We start from the raw sequence: 21359 nt of genomic DNA, 5'->3' as shown, positions 1-21359 counted from the left end.
GCAATAAATGCTTGGTTTGCTTTCAACTTCACTCAACTTGCCTTCGACTCTCTATCAACGAGCACGCAGGGGAGTTGTACCCCGGACGAGAGGTGGGGGTAGCCCACCTGTCATTTTCATTTCTACAACATAAGCTAATCATGTAAACTGTGATGAGATTTTTCTGATAGCTGCTTAAAAATACTCGTCTCCGAAACAAAACACACAGATTAAACCTTTTAAAATAAAAAAATTACAGCTTGTGACTCAGTTTAACTAGAAAATGTGGAGAGGGCCGAAATAAACTGAACTGATCAGGGGTTGAGTGATCAAAAAAAAGAAGTATTAATTAAAAATTATTGTGTAGGTCCCTTAAGACTAATTTTTACTGATGGAATATATCTGGTCCATGTCCTTTTAGTAAAAGCTCATAATACTACAGGGTTTCCCCCAGGATTTCCTTGAAGGTGCGGTGGCAGGACCCCCCGGTTGGGAACCGATAATTTATATCACGTTAATGATATCACGATATAACACAATTACACATGTTTCCAGTTATTTTCTTTATTTCCAACTGTCACTGAAAAATGCCCACTTAAAACAAAAAGTTGCAAAAAGTAGGTTTCTTTAAAATAAATCCTTATTGTTCTTTTTTCAGATACGGTAAACGTAAAAGTGTGCAACACAAAATGTTAAATTATACATATCAATATCTTTAATCTTTAATTTAATTACAATAAAATGTTTACTGGACCGTGAAAACAAATGCATCACAGAGCTGTTCTAGGGTGCCTCTATTCTAGGGCCCTACATCCTTGCTTTATGACAGCTCCAGAAACAGAAACATAGCGTGATTTTCACTCCACCAGGTGAGTGAGCCTGAGTGGACACCTGCGTAAGTTGAAGCTGTTTAATCACTGTTTAATTCATCTCTCTCTCGCGCGCGCGCATTATGTTTCAGTCTCTCTCTCTCTCTCTCTCTCTCTCGCATTATGTTTCAGTCTCTCTCTCTCGCTATTTACAGGCGCTCTCTCTCTCTCTCGCGTTATGTTTCAGTCTCTCTCTCTCGCTGTGTCCTATACTCACACTCTCTCTCTCGCGCGCGCGTTATGTTGGCACTGCATGACTAACTACCGATTTCCACCCCCGAAGTTCAACACATGGCTGACGGAATTATTCCCCCCTAAATTTAGCTCCGGCAAATTTAAGACATTTTGGTTGAAATTTTAAGACAAAATAAGACTTTTCAAGGCCTTATTTGACAAAAATGAAATTTAATACCATTTAAGACTTTTTAAGGACCCGCGGCCACCCTGCTACATGTGCAGGACTGGAACACAGCTGTGCGTTTAGGAATTACGGCTAGAGAAGCCCTCACCTGTAGCCTCCCGAAATAGATGCAACATGCGAAACCAGCCGTGTTGTGTAGGCTACGTCTACAACATATTACCGATATAACCCTTGAACAATGTTCAACAACTTGTTCACAAATATAAAAAAACATCATTTCAGCGCCACATACCTCGGATTCAGTTGTCCAGTTTGACAGCCGGTGTCCTGTCGAGATGATCAAATTCCAGTGTCAGAAACGAGAGAGGGCGGGGCAACGCTGATCAAGCGCGGGAAAAACGCCGGGCTCCGAATTTTCACGAAGGGTGGCGGGGAAGAACGAAGGCGTGGCGGACCGCCGCACTGAAATGAACGTGGCGGAAACCCTGTACTATTTTTAGGTCACCTACAGTCATTTTGCAGAATTTGTGCACCCTTTGTTCAATTTTAAATCTATTAAATAAATAAAAAATATATATTATAAAAGAGTGCATTTATGGCAAAAAAGACATGAAATCTTAACTTTTTTTAATATATAGAAAAGGATTTTTAATTTGGCTGTATTAAAAGAATGACATAAGTAGGAATGTCCACAACATTTCAGATTCTGATAATCTAATTGTAGTGTGTAAGTGGTTCACATGTGGTTATTTTAGATTTTTTGTAAACCTGTCTTAAAATGTAAGGGATACTGAACCTTCGTTGGGCTGGTGGGACGGCTTTAAGCGGACAGAGGAAAATATCCCTTATTTTTAAATCTAAAACTTGACAGGTATGTTCTTACCTTAATCCTATTTGAGGACTATTTTAACTGAAAAGTCATTTTTTTGCCCTCATATAAGTGCACATAACTTTATCTTTTGTTAAGTACTTTGTAAAAAAGCCAGTAGTATTTTATTGGTCCAGACAGAATAGGTAATACATGCTCTCTAAACAACACACACACACACACACAAATGTGGTGTCTTCTTCATTTAAAATTTCTCTGGGAGTCTGTTGCCGGGACACAAGCTGAGGCCTGTTTAACCTCAGTTAGGTCGCATGGCTGAGCGCATCCAACGTTAAAAGACCCGAAACACCAGACGCCCCCCAGTCAAAACAAACACACACATCCAGTGTCTTCTTCATTTAACATTTTCCACAGGAGGCTGTTGCTGTGGCACAAACTGAGGCCTGGTCAACCTCATCTGGGTCGCATGGGTGAATGAGTCCAATGTTAAAAGACCCGAAACACCAGATGACCCCAGGTTACATAACAGGCGCTGTGCTCTTACATAGAATTGGAAAACACTTTGTTCTAAAAGCTCCTCTGTCTGTTACAGTACAGAAAAAAACAATACCAATCATGATGTGATTATAGAGTTGTCCTTTCAGTGTAAGTACAACTTCCAATCGTATACAAGGAGAGCCAGACAATAGAATAGTAGACCAGTAATATTTTTGTGCAAAAAATATCACTGGCATGTTGATATTTACCCCGGCATGTTTTCATGTGTGAATTGCATGCATTTCTTAAGACCCTCGCAGTGCAAAAAGTGAATATGTATTTGTTGAGAAAGTGTATTGGTTACATTTTTTTTTTTAGTTTTGGTGATAACAAGCCATCAAACCAAGCTAAACTGCTTGAATTTTTGCACCAGGAGTGGCATAAAGTTATCCAAAAGCAGTGTGTAAGACTGGAGGAGGAGAACAAGCCAAGATGCTTGAAAACTGTGACCTAAACTTAAAAACCAGGGTTATTCCACCAAATATTGATTTCTGAACTCTTAAAATGTTATGAATATGAACTTATTTCTCATTTCTTATTTTCTGCAAATAAAAGCTCTAAATGACAATATTTTTATTTGGAACTTTTCCAGAGCTATATATACTGCCACTGTCAAAAGTAGACTTTACTATATACATGAATGACAAATCAAACTAAAAAAAAGGAAGTGATCTCATCCCCTGAAAAATTTCTAAGAAATTGATGATTTATGTTTTAATCTAAAATCTATGTTGCACTAGCTGCTAGATATGTCATTGTTCTGTGTCAGTATTAATCATTGTACATTACACTGGCATGCCAAAAACAAGGGAAATGCACTGCTATCATGTCCTATGAAAGTTCAAGAATGCTGTATTGAGCTATGGGATATGCATGTATAGTCCCCTGCATTGATTTTGGATGTGATTTCTATGAGTTGCTTGTATGTTGGCATGGGAAATTATAGCCAGACACTGCCAGTCATGATCATCACCACCCAGAGTGGACAGTGCAGGTGGTGGTAATGATCGTGACCGGTTAGGCTGTTACAATGTATTTACATCACCATTAGCTGTCCAGTGTTCAGCCTCACTCACAAGATAACACCTCACAACTTGGGTAAAAAAAATAGTATACAGTTGTGGGCATCCCCATGCCATCCCCAGAGGTAACCCTTCATGATCAATTCACATACTGCTATCCCATGACTTTTGGCATGTTAGCATAGTTGTCAGTGTTGTTGAGCAACCCTATCCTACCCTTTTAATATTTAATTTAATATTATGGTACTGAAAATATATAATTGTGGTTATAACAAAACCCCCATCGCCACTATTTTTAATAACACTTATCAAGAATTTAAACATCAAAGAATCCAACTGCTCAGGCTTAGCGAGCAGACACTTCCCCCATTCTTCCATTATGCAGGTGTTCAGCTGCGCTGTTGCACTGGGTGTTTGTTGCCATATGCCTTAATCTCATCTCATTTATCTGCTAATGTAGTCATGCTCTTGTAATCAAGGCAGAAAATGGTTTGCTGTTGTTCTGCTATAAAATGCAGAGACATTCCTGGAAACGATGGCTGCTGGATGACACCATATGCTGCTTAAAAATTTGCACAGATCTTTCTGCATTAATGGTACCCTCACAGATGTGCAAGTTACTGACGCCTTGGGCACTGACACACCCTTGCACTGGCTTTTAAACCTGAAGCTGATAACAGCTGCGGTGGTCTTTGATGACTGTTTTGACTCCTTAGGCCACAGAACAAACTTCCCCTGTGCTACTCTCCATCTCTTCTACTTACATAGTAAGTCTTAGCTAGTTTGCATCAGTGGATGCAGTAGTAAATGGTGCTTGTGATAAAGCGTGTACCAACACTACAAAAAAGGTAGTTAAGGGCACTCCTTATGAGTAGTGTAGGGCGAATGGTCTGGAGCACCAGATAAAAACAGCAGATGTACGACGGATGTTTTTTTAGTTCAGTCACTTTATTTTTCTCACAAAAGTGCAGAATATTTACAAGCGCGCAAAAAAAGGGGAAAAAATAAGCTGCCTCTTTACAGAGGTAAAGACTGTAACTGCTAAGTTATCTGAGTCTCAACACCAATGCATACATCCCTCACACAGGTGTAGCAAGCAGTACCTCCATTTTTAGGAAGTATATACATACAGGTAGCCCCTCCCTAAAAAATACCAAACCTAATTACATGTAAAAACAGTACCAAAACAAATTATTAATTACTTAAAACAGAAAAATGTCCACCATGATGTTATAAAATACATACATTAACACATACATTAATCATCACACGTAATACACATAATCAACATCTTTTCTATTTACAGGTTCCTGTCCTCCCCTTCCATTCTACAGAGGATGGACTCACCCAGGTAAGTAAAGCTCAGGGTTTTGCCCACTGGTAGTCTGGTACTTTTGGGACTGTGCAGGTAAGTATGAACAGTGCTAGCTTAACATGGGTAAATATATATGTATATACAGTATACACAAATGTCTATTTGGTAATGTGTAGAGGTACCTTACACCATTACAGTTCTGACTGACAACTCTAGTGTACTCTAGTGCTCCATGTTATGAGATCCATTTTTTTAGTAGTATGTAGTATTGAAACCCACATGCATTCAAAAGTAGTTTTCAGCGTTGTCTTTTTAAGCACAGAGATTTGACTGGATTGTTTAAATCTTTTCATTTTATTGTGCACTGTTGAGAGTGCAATGCCCCAAATCCTCCCGATCTGTCTTTGGGGATCACTGTTCTCATTTTTATTGTGCTGCAGTTGCTGACGCATCTGTTTGCAAATTGGCAAGCCTCAACCCCTTTCCTGCTCTTGAAGGACTAAATGTTTCTTATATAATATCACGCAATTACCCGACCTGTTTAATGCCGTCTGTTTCACATCCCCTCGCTATTTCATCTCGTTACATCAGTATTATTGCTGGAATGTTGCAAGCTTTAGTTTCAGAATAAACAATCCAGCTTCTCAGGTAAAACAAATCCCCTGTCTTTATTCTATTTTTGTAGAGCTTGTCAAAGAAATTCATATTTTGCTGTTGTGTTTGTAGTTGCAGACCCTTTGGCAGGCCAAGGTATTTAGTAGCAGGCTTAATTATGGTATCTGTATCACACAAAACAGCAAAAACATCTTCAAAACATAGACTTAAGCTTTTTTGATATGGGAAGTTATTTAATAAAAATCATTTTATTTCAGGTCATTTTGAATGATTTCTATTGGTTTATTCACCTAAAATATTGACTCATTGTAAAACCACAACTGACAGATTCAAATAATGTACAAAACAACAAAAATTGAGATATAACAGTTTTTGTCTGGGAGTGAACATATGCAATGTAGGACATAATAAAATAATGGGAGTTTATATAAAATAATCTTCCTAGTTTCCCTTTGAATAAAAACTATTCAGTCATAAATGGCTTATAACTCTCATAGAATTCCTTAGATTCTTAGATCCGATCTATGAAATCAGAGTATTCTATTTACACGAATACTTAAATAATAAGATAACTGCAGTAATCTGCTTGTCACACAGGAAGGATGAGAGGATGGACGTAAATGCAGAAATATAAATTGAATATAAAGAAACAGAAACAGAAAACAAACAGCAGAAATGCAAAATACACATAAAAAAATAAACTGGGAAACTAAATATCTTAGAACAGAACAAAAACAATCAAAACTAAGAAAACAATAATACTGGAATCAAAAACAAACCTGATGCATACACAGCAAAGTAGCACACAAAAGACTCCACACGAAACACTGAAACAGAGAGGCTCAGAGGGTAAGGAACACCTGGGACTGGTAACGAAGGGGCAGGGTTACAAACAAGACACAATGTGACAACACTAATGGCTAGGTCGGAGACAGAACAATAACAAAACAAGGCCATGTGCACACGGGCTAAGGTGTGACACTGATTATGATCTGTTTTTGAGTGAATGTAAAAGCGCTTATTGTGGATTGAGAAATGTTAAATGCCAACTTCAACTCCAGTAATCCATGTTGCGTTGCTATGAGCACACTGGACAGTGCTCAGCCTCACCTACAACCTACAGCCTACAGGCATAGTGTTTTTAGGTCGCCCTTTGAGGTAACACTTTATAATTAATTTGAATATGTGTAAATATATTACATTGTGGCATGCCAGTATAATGGTATAATAATGACTAAATTGTCTTGCCTTTGTATTGAGTTGTGCAAATCTAGCAGTGCTTAATATAATGATGTAGTTTCATATACACAGTCAGTGATGACAAAAAGCACGACTTAAGAGCTTTAGGCTCTAGTTTATCCTTACATCTCTTTGAGCTTCCTCTCCCCATCGTCTTATCTGTACTTAAGAGTGATGGCAGGAGGCAATCAAAAGGATGTAAGTGGGAAAACAAAAGAACAAATCACTTGCTCCCTTTCTCTTGTCTAGTCTCTCTCTCTTACTCTCTCTCTCTCTGTTTCTCTCTCTCTCTCTCAGTCTCTTTGACGGCTTCTTTGCAGTAAAGCGTTTTGTATGTAGTCTCAGGAGAGGACCCTGCTGCTATAAATATGAGTAAATCGCGCAGTGGAAAGTAGGCCAAAGCTCCTTCTCTGTGAGCTTTCACTCCGAGATGCTCGTCCTGATGCACTCCAGCGGTTTGGTCTGCTGAGTGTCACTATCTCAGACCTACTGGACTCATTCCTGGTTACAACCACACCGCTCAAATCTAAGCATAATCACACGACCGCACAATTATACGATCATGCAATCATGACAGTACAAGCATTGTACACTGTAATCAGTCTCACAAAGCAACAGTGCGCTCTCGAGCTTGGGCTTTTTGTGTCTGGATGAGTAAGATCGGGATGATTGGAGGATGATTAGCGGTGTTTGTGCATGCATCACACTGACACTAATCTCTCTCGTGCAGGGGTGTCCTGTTCACTCTCTGTAAAAAACCCATTCAGAAGGATTCATTCTGAGCTATCTAAAGGACACCAGCTCATACTACAGATCCAGGGCTGTTGAAACGGTCCTTTATGAAAGATTTAACACGAATTAAGGAACGTGAGAACTGTAATTTCATAAGCCTCTGGAACGAATTCCAAAAGTAATTATTGGAGGTGAACTAACACACTGAACATTAATAGCCCAATTCATCAAAGTCAGAAGAAGTTATTTTTGCTCTTTGTGTCTGATTGGACCACTGAACCAGTGCACTTTTCTTCACATGCACACTACACTCATGTGCATATGTAGGCTACAGCACAATTGTAACACGGTGGAGGCAGGGTGCAAATGCAGGTCTCGTTTATTTTCCAAATATCAAATAATATACAAATAAAAAACACTAGGGAAGTGAAACAAACACTGAGGCTACTGGAGGAAAGACTATAAAACAAACCATAAGAGTAATAGACAACCAAATAAGCAAAAAAAAAACATAAACTAAAGAAAACAAACCAGAATTAAACTTACTCAAAATTGCAAGATAGAGGATCAAACTAAGAGAAATCAAACAAAAGACTGGGTATATTGGGACAGGGTCAAAATACAGAGGCTAGAGTTCACATAAAGACAAAGGGTGAAACACAAACAAAAAGCACGACAGAAAACAAAGGAGCACATGGGGTATTTATGCACAAGCACAGACAAGGGACTCCTGTGAAAGGAATGAGGGGGCGGGGTTACAAATGAGACAGGCGGGATTGCAGATGACAGGGTGGGGCAAAGGCGGACACAAGACCAAACACAAAACAGAGCCATGTGAAGCACATGGAGCACATAGGGAGGTAACCAAAACAAGAGAACAGGAGCAGGAAAGACAAAAAAAAAGGAAAGACACAAGACAGACCGATTCCTTTCACCAGTACCAGTATCTGGTCTAGCACAACCTCAAGTTTATTATTGCATTATCTGATATTATTCGGTTTTAAAGCTACACCATGTAGAAATTAAAACGGGTTCGAATGGTTGTGATGCTCCACTGGTTTATAATTGGGAAACAGTGTCTTTTTTTATCATTTCCACTCCAGACTCAGCACACTGTCACTGCACTGTGTAACTTTAGTGAAGCGAACAGAGCAAAGCTTGCGAAAATTGCAAAATGCTGCCCAACCAGCATCACATTTGTGTGAAATCCTGTAATATTATTCTACCACAAAAGTCCAGATGCTTCTTTCTCTTTCAGTGATGGTTCTGTATCTCCCAGCTTGCCAAGAAAGGCATGTGTAAAGCGTGTCTTTTAGATTTGGCTGGAAAAGCAAGTCACACCAAAAATATACATTTTTCATATTTAAAGCTGTCCTGAACTTAAAGTTTAAGGAAGGGTTATTTAGTTATCTGTCCTTTATTATATGAATTGAGTCCTTATCGGTTTTTATACAGTTTTACATAGTAAAACTAGGTTTTAATATGTTTTAATAATTGCAGCATTTTGTTGTGGTTAATGTTTAAATTGAAAACATAATAATAAAAAAAAACTGTGCTCTGTCCCCGACATGCTATTTCAAATTCAGACGCTATGAATGGGTCCTTGAGTGCTGGCATATTAGAACCACTTTTGCTTGCATAATAGAATGCTTTGAAATAGAAGTGTGTGAGTGTAAAGAACCTTATTAAGAGGGTAGCTGGTATGAAGAGCTTCATTGTTTATGATAAGAGTATTTTGGGGTTGTTATTGCTGCTCACATTGCTTACTGATAGGGCATGGTATTGGTTATAAGTTCTAATAGTTATTTCTTATTGTCATTTACTTATTAATGACAGCTAATTGTTAGCATCAAAATAACCCTTATGATGTACCAACTGTAACTACATTTAAGAGGCTTGGTGTTTATAATTATTTAAATGATGCATAAACTGTGAAAAATTATAGAAAAAAAAAACAATCCTCTATTATTAAAGATATAAATCTTTTTTGATTGTGTTAAATGGTGTTTTTATTGCAATTGATGTGTAATCCCATAATGTGTTTTGAACTGAAACTCATTAAACATGTACATCACTGGCACATGAATAAAATATATTACATTAACACATTTAATGTGTCCTTCAGCTTGCATGTATTAATGTAATATATTTCATGCAGATCTATTTGAAAAACAGGAAATGATGTACAAGTTTGAGTCCAGTAATACAGCAGCCCCGTTCTGGGTGCTATCACAGACACGTGTGTTCCTCGGTGCTGTTACCTGCAGATGTGGACCTGGTCATTTGAATACACAGATACAATAGACAGGGACAGAGGCTGTTCTATTTTAAAAGCAATGACAGGACACGATTCATTTCTCCTCATGACAGGCACGCATTTAATCTTTCATCCGCTGCTCATTTTGTTCATTTCCAGTAAGCCTCTTCTCCCATCAGCTCGCACCTTTTAAAGGACACTAATGATCAGAGAGCTGCTGCCGCGCCAGCTTCTATCCGCTCTAACGGCACCACTCTGTCGCACCAGTCTACTTCTTCACTGCCTCTTTCTTCTTCACTTTCGTCACCTTCAGCTTCACTTATGCCCTAGTCTCTCTGGAGAAAAGATCAGATCAGTATGCTGGAAGCTTAGTCTTCCATTTCACGTTTCCCTTACTTTTCAAGCCCTTATACAGCTCTGGAAAAAATAAGAGACCACTTAAAAATGATGAGTTTCTTTGATTTTACCAAATTAAAAACCTCTGGAATATAATCAAGAGGAAGATGGATGATCACAAGCCATCAAACCAAACTGAACTGCTTGAAGTTCTGCACCAGGAGTGGCAAAAACTTATCCAAAAGCAATGTGTAAGACTGGTGGAGGAGAACATGCCGAGATGGATGAAAACTGTGATTAAAAACAAGGGTTATTCCACCAAATATTGATTTCTGAACTCTTAAAACTTTATTTTTAAATATGAACTTGTTTTCTTTGCATTATTTGAGGTCTAAAAGCTCTGCATCTTTTTTGTTATTTCAGCCATTTCTCATTTTCGGCAAATAAATGCAAATATTATTATTTTAAATTTGTGAGAAATGTTGTCCGTAGTTTATAGAATAAAACAAAAATGTTTATTTTACTCAAACCTATAAACAGCAAAATCAGAGAAACTGATTCAGAAACTGAAGTGGTCTCTTAATTTTTTTCCAGAGCTGTATCCTGGGGTTTAAAGTCCTGTATGGTAGATAGATGGGTGGCAAACAGGTTTGCAACACACTATTAACATTTTGCTAGTATTTCCCCATGCCCTTGACGGAAAGAGAAGGAAAATATTGGAGGGGAGAACTCAGATGGTTGGGCAGGAGTTTGGGGCAGCTTCACTGGAAAAGCATGAAGCTGAAGCCCCCCCCCCCCATGCAAAGAGAAACAGCAAGAGAAAGGGAGAAATAAATGGAGGAAGATGGGGTGGGGTGCGAGGTTGTTCGACACGCAGGTAGAGAGGAAATGATGGTTATATAGGTCGGAGAGTGGGAGGAGAAAGGGTGTGGATCAAACTCCCAAAATTACGTTATTAACTCCAATTAAGGTGGTACAAAGTGTTCTTTGAGGGATACCATGCTGCTTTCACTGTTAACAGCCGCAACTTAGATAGGAGCATAAAAGCATTTTGGTAATGCCAGGTGTGAGCTAGAGTAGTATAAAGCCTTCCAGCATTGAGCTTTGGAGCAGTTGAACTGTATTCTTTGAAATGATGATGAATTGAGTAGTTGGGGATGAGGTGGAATGGTGATTATCCAACATCCCGACCTTACTAATGCTTTTATCGCTGAATGCAATTAAATGCTCACAATAATGCTCCAAAATCTAGAAAAAAGTAGACAGCAACTCTTTTTTGATGCATTTGATTTCAGTGTACTTATACTTTTGACCAAACAAACCTACAGTTTGCTGCTGTTATTCCTGTTTAGGGTGTCCTCTCCCTGAACCGCTCTTTCTGTCACATACGTATGACCACAGCTGTGGGCTTATATCCTATATGGCATTGTTTACACTGTATACATGACAACAGGGTTAATTTAGCTCTGTGTATTTGAGTCAACATATGTCATCGTTCTGGGGGCCAGCATAAAGAATGTCTGTTCTGTACAAACAAACAAAATCATTCTACAAACACGAGAGGTCCTCCAGTTACGAAAAAAGGGTATAGACTCTGCACTACATTACCAGCTTACATTTTCAGCTAGATATAACTTTTTATACAAGAACCAAAGCGAGACAGGCCAACAAAGACATTAACCCTGTTCTCAAGGAGTCCAGTCCCTGTAAGTTAGGGGTTGCAAAGAGTAATCAACGAGTAAAGTATTCAAGCAGGATTTCCAATGCTGTCTTTGCAATGTAAAGAAAACGTAATTCAGAAATTTTACCCACAGATTTTAAGGTATGAGACAGAGTTATGGAAACTTGCTGTATGAACAGGAACAGTGATAAATTGTGCTGTATTAAAAGCTATTTTGACCTAGCATGCTGCATACTTGATTAATTTGGCATCCAACTCTGTGAGGTGTTTGTGCCCCCTGCTGGGCTGGCATGCACACACTAGCGTTTCAGGGCAAAAATTGCGATTTCGTGTGGGCAGGAATATTTTCAGAAACACTGCTGGAGATGCAGAGAATTACCTGCATTTTTAAATGTATATGTTAGATGTGTGAGTGGTTTGACACTCGTGATTTAATTACAAGATCATAAAAAAGCATTTTATCTGGGCAATAAATGTTAGAAATGGCACTGAAATAACTTTCGTATCCCTGCAGAACTGTGAACATATTGTGCAACTGAAGATACTGTAAATTATTTTCTGTAGTGATGTAATCTAAGATCTGTAGTTTACTGTTGTTATTCCAGCTGTGCCAATTCATGGTGCAAAAATAGTGTCTATGTTTTGCATATGTGTGTATGTGGGGGTTATAAAAATGCATGTATGTAAAATGTGTTTTTTTCTTTATGCAGATGTGACCAGCTACAGCACAGATTCCTTCCATCTTCTGCTTCCGTACTATCAGTATTATCACTCTGTGTGTGTGTGTGTGTGTGTGTGTGTTTTTAATTTTCTTGGATCTTCACTTCAGCTGACCTTGATGTTTACTGACAAATTCACGTCAAGCTCTTTTTTTCATGTTCCCTGGAATGATGGTGCTTTATCTAATACTTCGGGTATGGGGTGGGAGGGTGATCACCCAGCATTCTGACCTCACTGAAGCTTGTCTTGTTGCCAAATGCAATAAAATCCCCACATCAACATTTTGGGAGCCTGTCCACACCCTTAAACCCTCCAACTTAGCTCTATAATGTTTTTTTTGCAATTAGATTTTTTTTTTTTCATTTTCTCCTTACCCATTTAGCTGCTAGTCAGCTGTATATCCCCCATCACAGGTGATGCCACAACACAAGGAGGATGAAGACTAGCACATGCCTCCTCCGATACATGTGAAGTCAGCCACTGCCTCTTTCTGAGCTGCTGCTGACGTTGCGTTGCCGAGTAACATCACAGCGCTTAGAGGAAAGCTCAACGACTCGGTTCCAATACATCAGATTTCTGCTAATCAACATCACCCTTTGGAGTGATAAGAGGAAAGAACGTCATCTACCCACCAAGAGAGAGCAAGGCCCATTGTGCTCTCTCAGGGCTCTGGTAGCTGATGGCAAGCTACATGACCAGGATTCGAACCAGTGATCTCCTGATCATTCTCTCTTCTCTTGTTTCTCTGCTCCAGCCTCCAAGGGTATGGGACATACTAGCTAAAGTTTCCTTTTGCCCACCAACTGCCAATGAAATTGAATTATAATGACTATTATAAAAAATCTAATTTATGCAGGCACAGCTTTTCAGCTTCTATTTAAAATCAGGATAAGTCCAAAGTCATCAAAGCCATAAAAGTCACACTTTTAGCCCGAGAAGTCAAGTTCATTCCGTCTGGATTCAGTAATAAGGATTTATGAAGCAGGAATAAGCGGATTCTGATTCTGCCCTCCACTCCAGAGATTCTCCTGTCTTTGTTTCTATTTCATTTGGAGCTTTAGTTAGGCCTCTCCTGGGCTTTGGAGGGATAAGGGTTTTGGGATCAGGGAGTGGTTAAGTAACCAGAGAGAGTCAGGTAGGACACTTTTATTCATAGACAAGTCCTCTGTCAGTGAGCAGCTCATGCTTCACGCCTGATATCTCCATCATTAGAGCATTACATAAATCAGAATGAAACTGAACATGAGCTGAAGATAATTCAGATGAAAGAAAATGTTTAATGTTTAAAGTATAGCTAAAATGTTAATAGACTGTAATTAGAAACACTTGAAGATATTTAACTTATAGAAAGAAAGTCTGGAGCACGCACGCAGAGTAAAGGTCACGACAAATCCAGTGGATTGTTGAGCCCTTTTTTTTTTTTTTCAAAATGCCAGATTTACTGATTTGAACAAAATACAAACTATTAAACCGAAGCAGATTTGGGTTGTGGTGTTTAGGAGTCAAATATGATTTTTAAAGTGCTTTCTCTGAGTAACCAATAGTAAGTAATGTTGATTATATAATTTATGTTTTTATTTATTTATAATAGTATAGCAGGCTAAAATGTTATCCTTGCTTGGGTGCCATACAGAATAATTTATGTTCTCATAAATGCCAACAAATAAGCTTATAAAGTCTCCTGAATCACTGAACTAATCAAAACATCAGTGTTAGCAGGGCCAGACCCAGCTTTGCAGAAGAAAAACTTCCGTTCTTATGTCACTTCCTGTGTGCTACATTTTTAACTGTCCCAAGAAAACATTCCACGTGTTCTGAAAATGTTGAAATTTCCTGTTATAAAGTTTTTATTGTATGAAGTTTATAGGAACAGTTACAGAATTACAATGAACAGACACAGAAAAACACATACAGGGAAAAAAACTACTGTGTTTTTTACAATGGCCACCAAAGGTCACATTACTGAAGCTGGGTATCAAACCCACAATCCTGTCATCAGTGACCCATAGCTCTACCTGCTAATCCACCACTACCATGAAACTGTTTTTCAAATACATGAAACTTAACTTCAGCAGATGTAAGAAGCTGAATATATGTTGTTGGGTAAACTGATTGTGAAGGCAGTGTATTAGAATCGTATGTGGTAATGAGTTCTATGAAATAAATGATGATGAGAATTTCAGTCGCCTGTGGAGGGTTACCTCTCTTTCCCCAGAGAACAGTGAGCTACCCCCATTACCGATCTCTCTCTCTCTCTGTCTCTCTCTCTTTCTCACATTCTAGCTACTACTTAGCAACATCAAACCAACCAGCTAGCAACACCAAGTAGACCACATGAAAGAACATAGCAACCACATACCAACAGCTTAGCAACTGCCTGAAAATGGATTTCACCTTAGCTCTGCAGCCAGAGAGAGAGAAAGAGAGAGAGAGAGAGAGAGAGAGAGAGAGAAAAGAAAGAGAAAGAGAGAGAGAGAGCACTTTGCGCACTCTTAAAAATAAACATGATACTTGGAGTGATTCCAAAGGAGAACCACCATTGGTTTTGGTCAAAAAAGCACATTTTCACTTCTGCATCTTGTCTGGTCAACAATATGAATAAAGGTGAGACATTTATAAATATTAGTGACATAGCTTACATTTATTTAAATAGTTCATTTAAAAAAAATAATTTAATTTGGAAACAACTCCCCATGTCTTATTCTCAAATTGCTTAAAGAACCATTTAAAGTAGGTTTATTTATATTTAAGTGCACAGCTAATGTTTACAGATAATAACATTCAGTCTCTCTTTCTCTCTCTCTCTCTCTGTCTCTCTTTAATGTTTGGCCCCTTGGCACAAAAAATATATGTGTTTTAATCGATTATCTCCTCTTAGATGGTTTATGATAATTATATGGATTATTGGTGTTTGTATGCTAACATAAAGAAAATTAGCTTAAATCCATAATGCTCCATACACAGTATGCAGATGAGAGGATTGAGAGAATATTAGTAGTTGCATTTTTAGAGTATGTCTTTTCTGATGTAGTTAATAAATGTGATATTTGGACAGTGTAGTTAAAATGTGCATTTAATGAAAGGAAAAGGAAAAATGGTTATGTAGCTAAACTGGATTCCTCTTTCAGGTTTTCAGTTGCTAAACTGTCCATACATGGTTGCTATGTTATTTCAGGTGATTTATATGATGTTGCTAGCTTGTTGATGTTGCTAATACGTTGCTTGACATGTTATCCCTGTTGGTTTCTATGGTATTGGTAACCTTGTTGGTTACTTTGATGTTTATAAATGGTTTCTAGTTGGTTGTGAATGTGTTGCTGAGTGGTTGCAATGGTGTTGCTAAGTTGCTGCTGTTGTATCCCAGATAGTTGCATTGACTTTTTGTTTTTATCATCTCTGTGTTGTTGCTATGACATCTCAAATGTGGCCTAGTGATTGCTGTGGTATATTAGGCAGTTGCCATGATGTTGCTTAGTGGTTGACAGGGTCTTTCTGAATCTGGCCAGTTGATGTGGTATTTCATTTGCTTGCTTAAGTGTTGCCAAGTTGTTTTAGTGGTACCATGTTACAAGTGTGTATGTATCATATAATAATATAATAATAATGTAGATATGACAATTTGATCAAAGAACATTTTAAATTACTAAAAGTATTTAGATAATCCAGAAAATAAAAAAACGACATTCTCTGCACTGGTTTCACAGGTGCTTTGTTAATTACTGGAAAAATAATTAGCAATTTTAGACATACAGGGTTAGGTTTTACATGGTGTAGGTGCCAGAGAGCTCACAGTCTTTTACACAGCTCCATGTTTCAGAATGACATCTTTTTGGTGGCTTTAGATGAAAAGATCAGTAACCGCTCATAGATGAGTTTTTACTCATCAGCTTTCAAGTTTAATGAGTTTCCGACTTACATTGATCTCAGCCAACAAATGAGCCCACAACAAACCAGCAATGCACAATCAAGTTTTTTTTCACACATTTTCAAAACAAATTAATGCAATCTGTAAGGTAAACTCTATTAACATGAATATTTAGGAAGTGAGATAAACTGGAGAAGTTCTATGTTCTGTTCTACAGCAGGGTTTACGTGATATTTTAACACATAAAAATGAAAGAATAGGTTTGTTGTGAGAAAACGTTCACGTGTTGCAGTGTGTTGGAGTTTGCTGTTAGTCAATAGATTATTTTATTGAAATCTATGACAAACATACAGAAATGCCTGTGGATTGTATATGAAGCATGATAGGTTTAAGGTTAGTTAAGTTACCATACTATGATATTATCATATTAATTGTTTTATACATACAAAAACAACTGTGCAAAATGTGCCTTCTGAAACCTGAGAAAGAAATATCAAAACATTGATGTGCGTCCTCATACACAAAACATCCAAACACTGTGAGCCACCAGTGTGTTGCATTCCACAGTTTGAAAAACACTGTAGTATGTGATGAGTGGAAACTGGATGCGTGATGGAGAGGAGGGGTAGGGGAAGACAGGGGGCATGGGGACAACTTCAATGTGCTAAATCATAAATATTAATAAATCTTTGCATTCTTAATGCTCATAGATGTTCCTGCATAGAAACAATACAAAAATAAGATTTTTAATGCCTTAAAGTATGATTTAGGTGCACTTTAACAATGCACAGCTTTGCACTAGAGATATATACGTGCTGTTAACAGGATGTCTGCTTTGCATATCCTTGCATATCCTTGTTGTGTTGATTGTACACATCCTCAGAAATGAATGCTTTGTATACGAGAAGATAAGGGCAGTGCAGGGAGTCAGCAGTATCAGAATGGCAAAAATTTTGAATAAAAAGGCTACTCACATCTATATAGCCCAATCCAGCAATATTCGTTTCTCAGGGGGATGTCTGTGAAACATATTTCACACTTCAACTCAGTTGTAAAACTATTGCATCCGGACTGCAATTGAAAAAAACGGAGGACTAGTGAGTTTTTAGGCTTTCTCTGTCTTTTTTTTACATGACATCGCGTTCAGTAGCTCCTCCATTTCCACTCGCTGTTGTGTTTATGTGGATCTCTGTGGAAATGCGAACCCAAAGTGTAATTACGGTGCGCAGCAGTGGACACAGATGACCACAGAGTTTAGCAAAAACAGTAGGTAATTCAGCCTGTAATTTTCTCAGAGGACATCTGATAAAAACACATACATGGTCGTTCCGGACAGGAATAAAATTACAGAGAACCCCCATAAAAAAGAAAATTACCCCAGGACCCCCTGAGAGACTAAACTTTTGTCCCTGCCTCCTTGTGCTGCAGTGCCGTTAGCCAATCAGATGCGATATGTTTGCGTCTATGAATATTCATGAGCAACAGAGACAAAATCCTTTTTTCCCCCCACTCCTCCACCTGACAAATTCACCGTTATACTAGATCACTGTTTACACAAAACAGCTCACATGGCATTCTCTCATATTAAAGACCACAACTAGACATTTTAAAATTAATGAAAAAACAACGAAAGGAAACCTTTAACACCATTGATAGATGACTTTAAAAAATATATATATATATTTATATGTGGCATTTTTTTAAGTGTTGATATAAATTAGGCACAGTCAGTTCTTGGAGATGATGTGTTGGAAAAATGGCAAGCATAAGGAACTAAACCACTTTGACAAGAGCCAAAAAGTTTTGGCTAGGTGTTTGGGGTCAGAGCATCACCAAAACATTGGGCAAGTCTTGTGATGTGATCTCAGTATGCCAAAAGTTGTCAGACAAAAGACAACATGTGGACCTGCAACAGGGTCACGGACACCCAGTGCTCCTTTTGCAATCCATGGGGTTCTCACAGCACATCACAGCACCCAGTCAGAAATTAGGGTTTAAAGGAGCTGCTGCTATAATGCCTTGGTGGACACCTGTGATATCACAGGACACCGTATAGGTCTTGTGGAGCCTATTCCACAAATGCAAAGATCTGTTGTGGCAGCACAAATGATACATGCTCACAATTAGGCAGGTGTTGCTATGGCTGATCAGTTCATTAAGACTGACTGAAATGCTTGAACTTAATGCCAACCTTGTCAGCAATGCTACACTAAAATAAAATGCAAGTAATTAAATTATTATTTTTATCAGGTTGCTTGAGCAAAAAGCTTTATCAAAGCTTGTCTGATCAACAAAAAGTATTGCGTTGAGTCAGCAAGAATTAATTTGGAGAAGTAGAAGTGTGGTACCTAGTTTGCAAGGTAAACCACTGTACTGTATGATATTACATTTGATTTGTGGCAACAACTCCTATCAGTTAAGACCAATGACTAAAATTAGCTTACCTTAGTCACCAAAACACCTCAGAATAAATCCCTGAAAATATACTGAAGAGATACGTACAAATGACCTCCTGCTATATGTGGATCCTTTCAGTGAGTTTAAGTCCAGGTCTCATTAAACATTGAATCAAACGCTACTGACAGCACTCAGCACTGTCCGCTGGGGCCACTGCTGCTTGTCCTTCAGCCGGTTAAATCTTTAATCTGACTCTTAGTATATGCCGCTTACTTTGGAAACAGCACTTTCTGTTGGTCTGAGATTGAATCTGGGACAAAAAGTTTTATTGTGATGCACTCTGTCCCTTCTGAAACCATAGAAAGGAAGACAAGGAGGGGTGATACTTTTTGGAAGCTTGAACTTTTAAAACTGAGCAATTTATTTATCCTAGTAGTTTCTTTCTTTTTGAGTGTTTCATGCTCTCTTCAATAGCATTTCCACACAATGAAAAAAATATGTAACCCAATAATCTTATAATTTACCTGACTGATTATTTCAACTATTGTGGATTTCAATTATGTTTCAAACAACTTGTTAGAACTCACTTTTTTCATTTTTTACAGCAGTGCATTACATTTGCTTTACATGACTCATTTTCTTAACTTATTTATTAAAATAGACTTAATTAGAGAGAATTCAAACTCCAAAAAAAACACTGACAGCATAATCTTATAGTAGCACAAGAGTACTGTAGCAACAGGCCAACATACACTCTTAAATTACCCTCATCAATACAGAATAAAAGTAACTTGCTCTTACAATCTACAGCACTGAGACCCTTCAGGTCCACTCAAAAGAAGGTAACTTTTTTGTGACAGACAACACACTGATTTTAAGTGAGGGGAGATGAAACTATCAATATAAAAAAATATGGGGCCAGTAGCCAATGTTACAAATTTATGATTTACTAACCTTAACGCATGCATAGTTTACCTAAAGTGGTTGAAAACTCCTTTCTGCTGGCTCAGGTTCACAAACCATAATAATACTGATTCATCTGATGAGAGTGCATGAAATCAAATGACAATTAAAAACAAATTATTGATGTGTTTTGCTTCTTGTCAGCACATTAATTGTACATATTAATTACTAAATGCATGCACACTGATCAGCCACATTATTAACCCCACCTACCAGATAAGTGAAAAATACTAGTGAATATAGAATACATATAGAATATCTTCATCTATCAGTGACTTCATCTATCATAGTCTGTTATCGGCTGCAAGTAAACCGTCAGTCCTTGAAGGTGATGTGTTAAAAGCAGGAAAAATGGAAAAGAGTTTTTTCTTTTATTGGACACGTTCAAACTTTCCAACAAACAATAAAAAATGCTTTTCAGTTGTGTGTAAGACTGGTGGAGGAGAACATGCCAATATGCATGAAAACTGTGATTAAAAACCTTTTTTTTTTGCATTATTTGAAGTCTGAAAGTTCTGCATCTTTTTTGTAATTTCAGCAATTTCTCATTTTCTAAATGCTCTAAATGACAATATTTTCATTTGAAATGTGGGAGACATGCTGTCTGTAGTGTTTAGAATAAAAAAACAAATGTTCATTTTACTCAAACATATACCTATAAATAGCTAAATCAGAGAAACTGATTCAGAAACTGAAGTGGTCTCTTATTTGTTTTCAAAGCTGTATGTATTCTTGGTGAAATGACAAAAACAAAGTTTTATGATGTGTCACCATGATGGTTTCAAACATTAAGCAGATCATAAGAGTCTTTTGTTTAAATAGTGGTTTTGTATAAATAATGAAACATAAATATAATGTAATGTAAGAAAAAGAATGTTCAATATTTAGTGTATACATATAACCAGCATACTGTATACTCCAAACATAAACAATTAAAAATACCCAACAAATAATTTAAAAAATCATGATATTACTGTAAAACGGTATGTTGTGTATGAGTATCGCACACACCTAGTGCAAGCTGGGAAACTTTTCAACAAACACCAAAACTTGCATGCCTGGCGCATGTCCTGCACTCCCTAAAGAATCACTCGCACATGGAATCAGAGAATAATCTGCATTAAATCAGTTTGAGCAGTTTTATCTGCTCTTCTTCTCTCTGTCGGGATGATAAGCAGGGCTCGCTCCTACCTTGATGCTGCCTGAGGAGCGCCTCCGGCACTGGTTGGACGCTCCTGCAGTCTGGTTCATGGTTCAGCACCGTGGACAGCTCGCGCTGCAGTTTGACTGGGCTGCTGCTCCGCGCGCGCTACAGCCCTCCCGCTCGCTCTGCCTGCCTGTGACATGCCCGCGCGCTCAGCCAATCCTGCCTCGCGCTGCTGCTGCGCCAGATGTGCGCTAATGGGCGCGGAATGAGAATCATGAGGGGGATTTCTACGATCATGAGAGCTGCATTTATCACAGCGCGCGCTGCTGCCAGCCTCGTGCTCACACACTGACGCGTGTGTAGTGTTTAATTTATGCATGGGCGTGGTAGTGGGGGGAAAAGTGGACCTGACCACCCAGGGCCCAAGTAGAGAGAGGGGCCCATGAAAATTTTTGCTCACGTTCCTTGTGTACTGGCATGGATAGGGGCCCACTG

The 21359-nt window shown here is 38.2% G+C and overlaps 1 protein-coding gene across 2 annotated transcripts in view; it reads right to left on the bottom strand.

Annotated features, from left to right (window-relative positions):
- LOC103022732 (inactive dipeptidyl peptidase 10) overlaps nt 1–21049 on the bottom strand; it is a 103085-nt gene extending 82036 nt beyond the window's left edge. Inside the window, exon 1 of one of the 2 annotated variants that reach the window (XM_022680279.2) lies at nt 20909–21049. In XM_022680279.2, coding sequence (XP_022536000.2) covers nt 20909–20968 — 60 coding nt within the window. In that variant the 5' untranslated portion in view covers nt 20969–21049. The remainder of the gene's footprint in view (nt 1–20908) is intronic. The other variant, XM_022680278.2, reaches the window with a different exon arrangement.
- Nucleotides 21050–21359: the final 310 nt, after the last annotated feature.

Source organism: Astyanax mexicanus, chromosome 11, assembly GCF_023375975.1.
Source record: "Astyanax mexicanus isolate ESR-SI-001 chromosome 11, AstMex3_surface, whole genome shotgun sequence".
Classification (NCBI taxonomy): domain Eukaryota; kingdom Metazoa; phylum Chordata; class Actinopteri; order Characiformes; family Acestrorhamphidae; genus Astyanax; species Astyanax mexicanus.
This window is presented reverse-complemented; position numbering and strand designations above follow the sequence as displayed.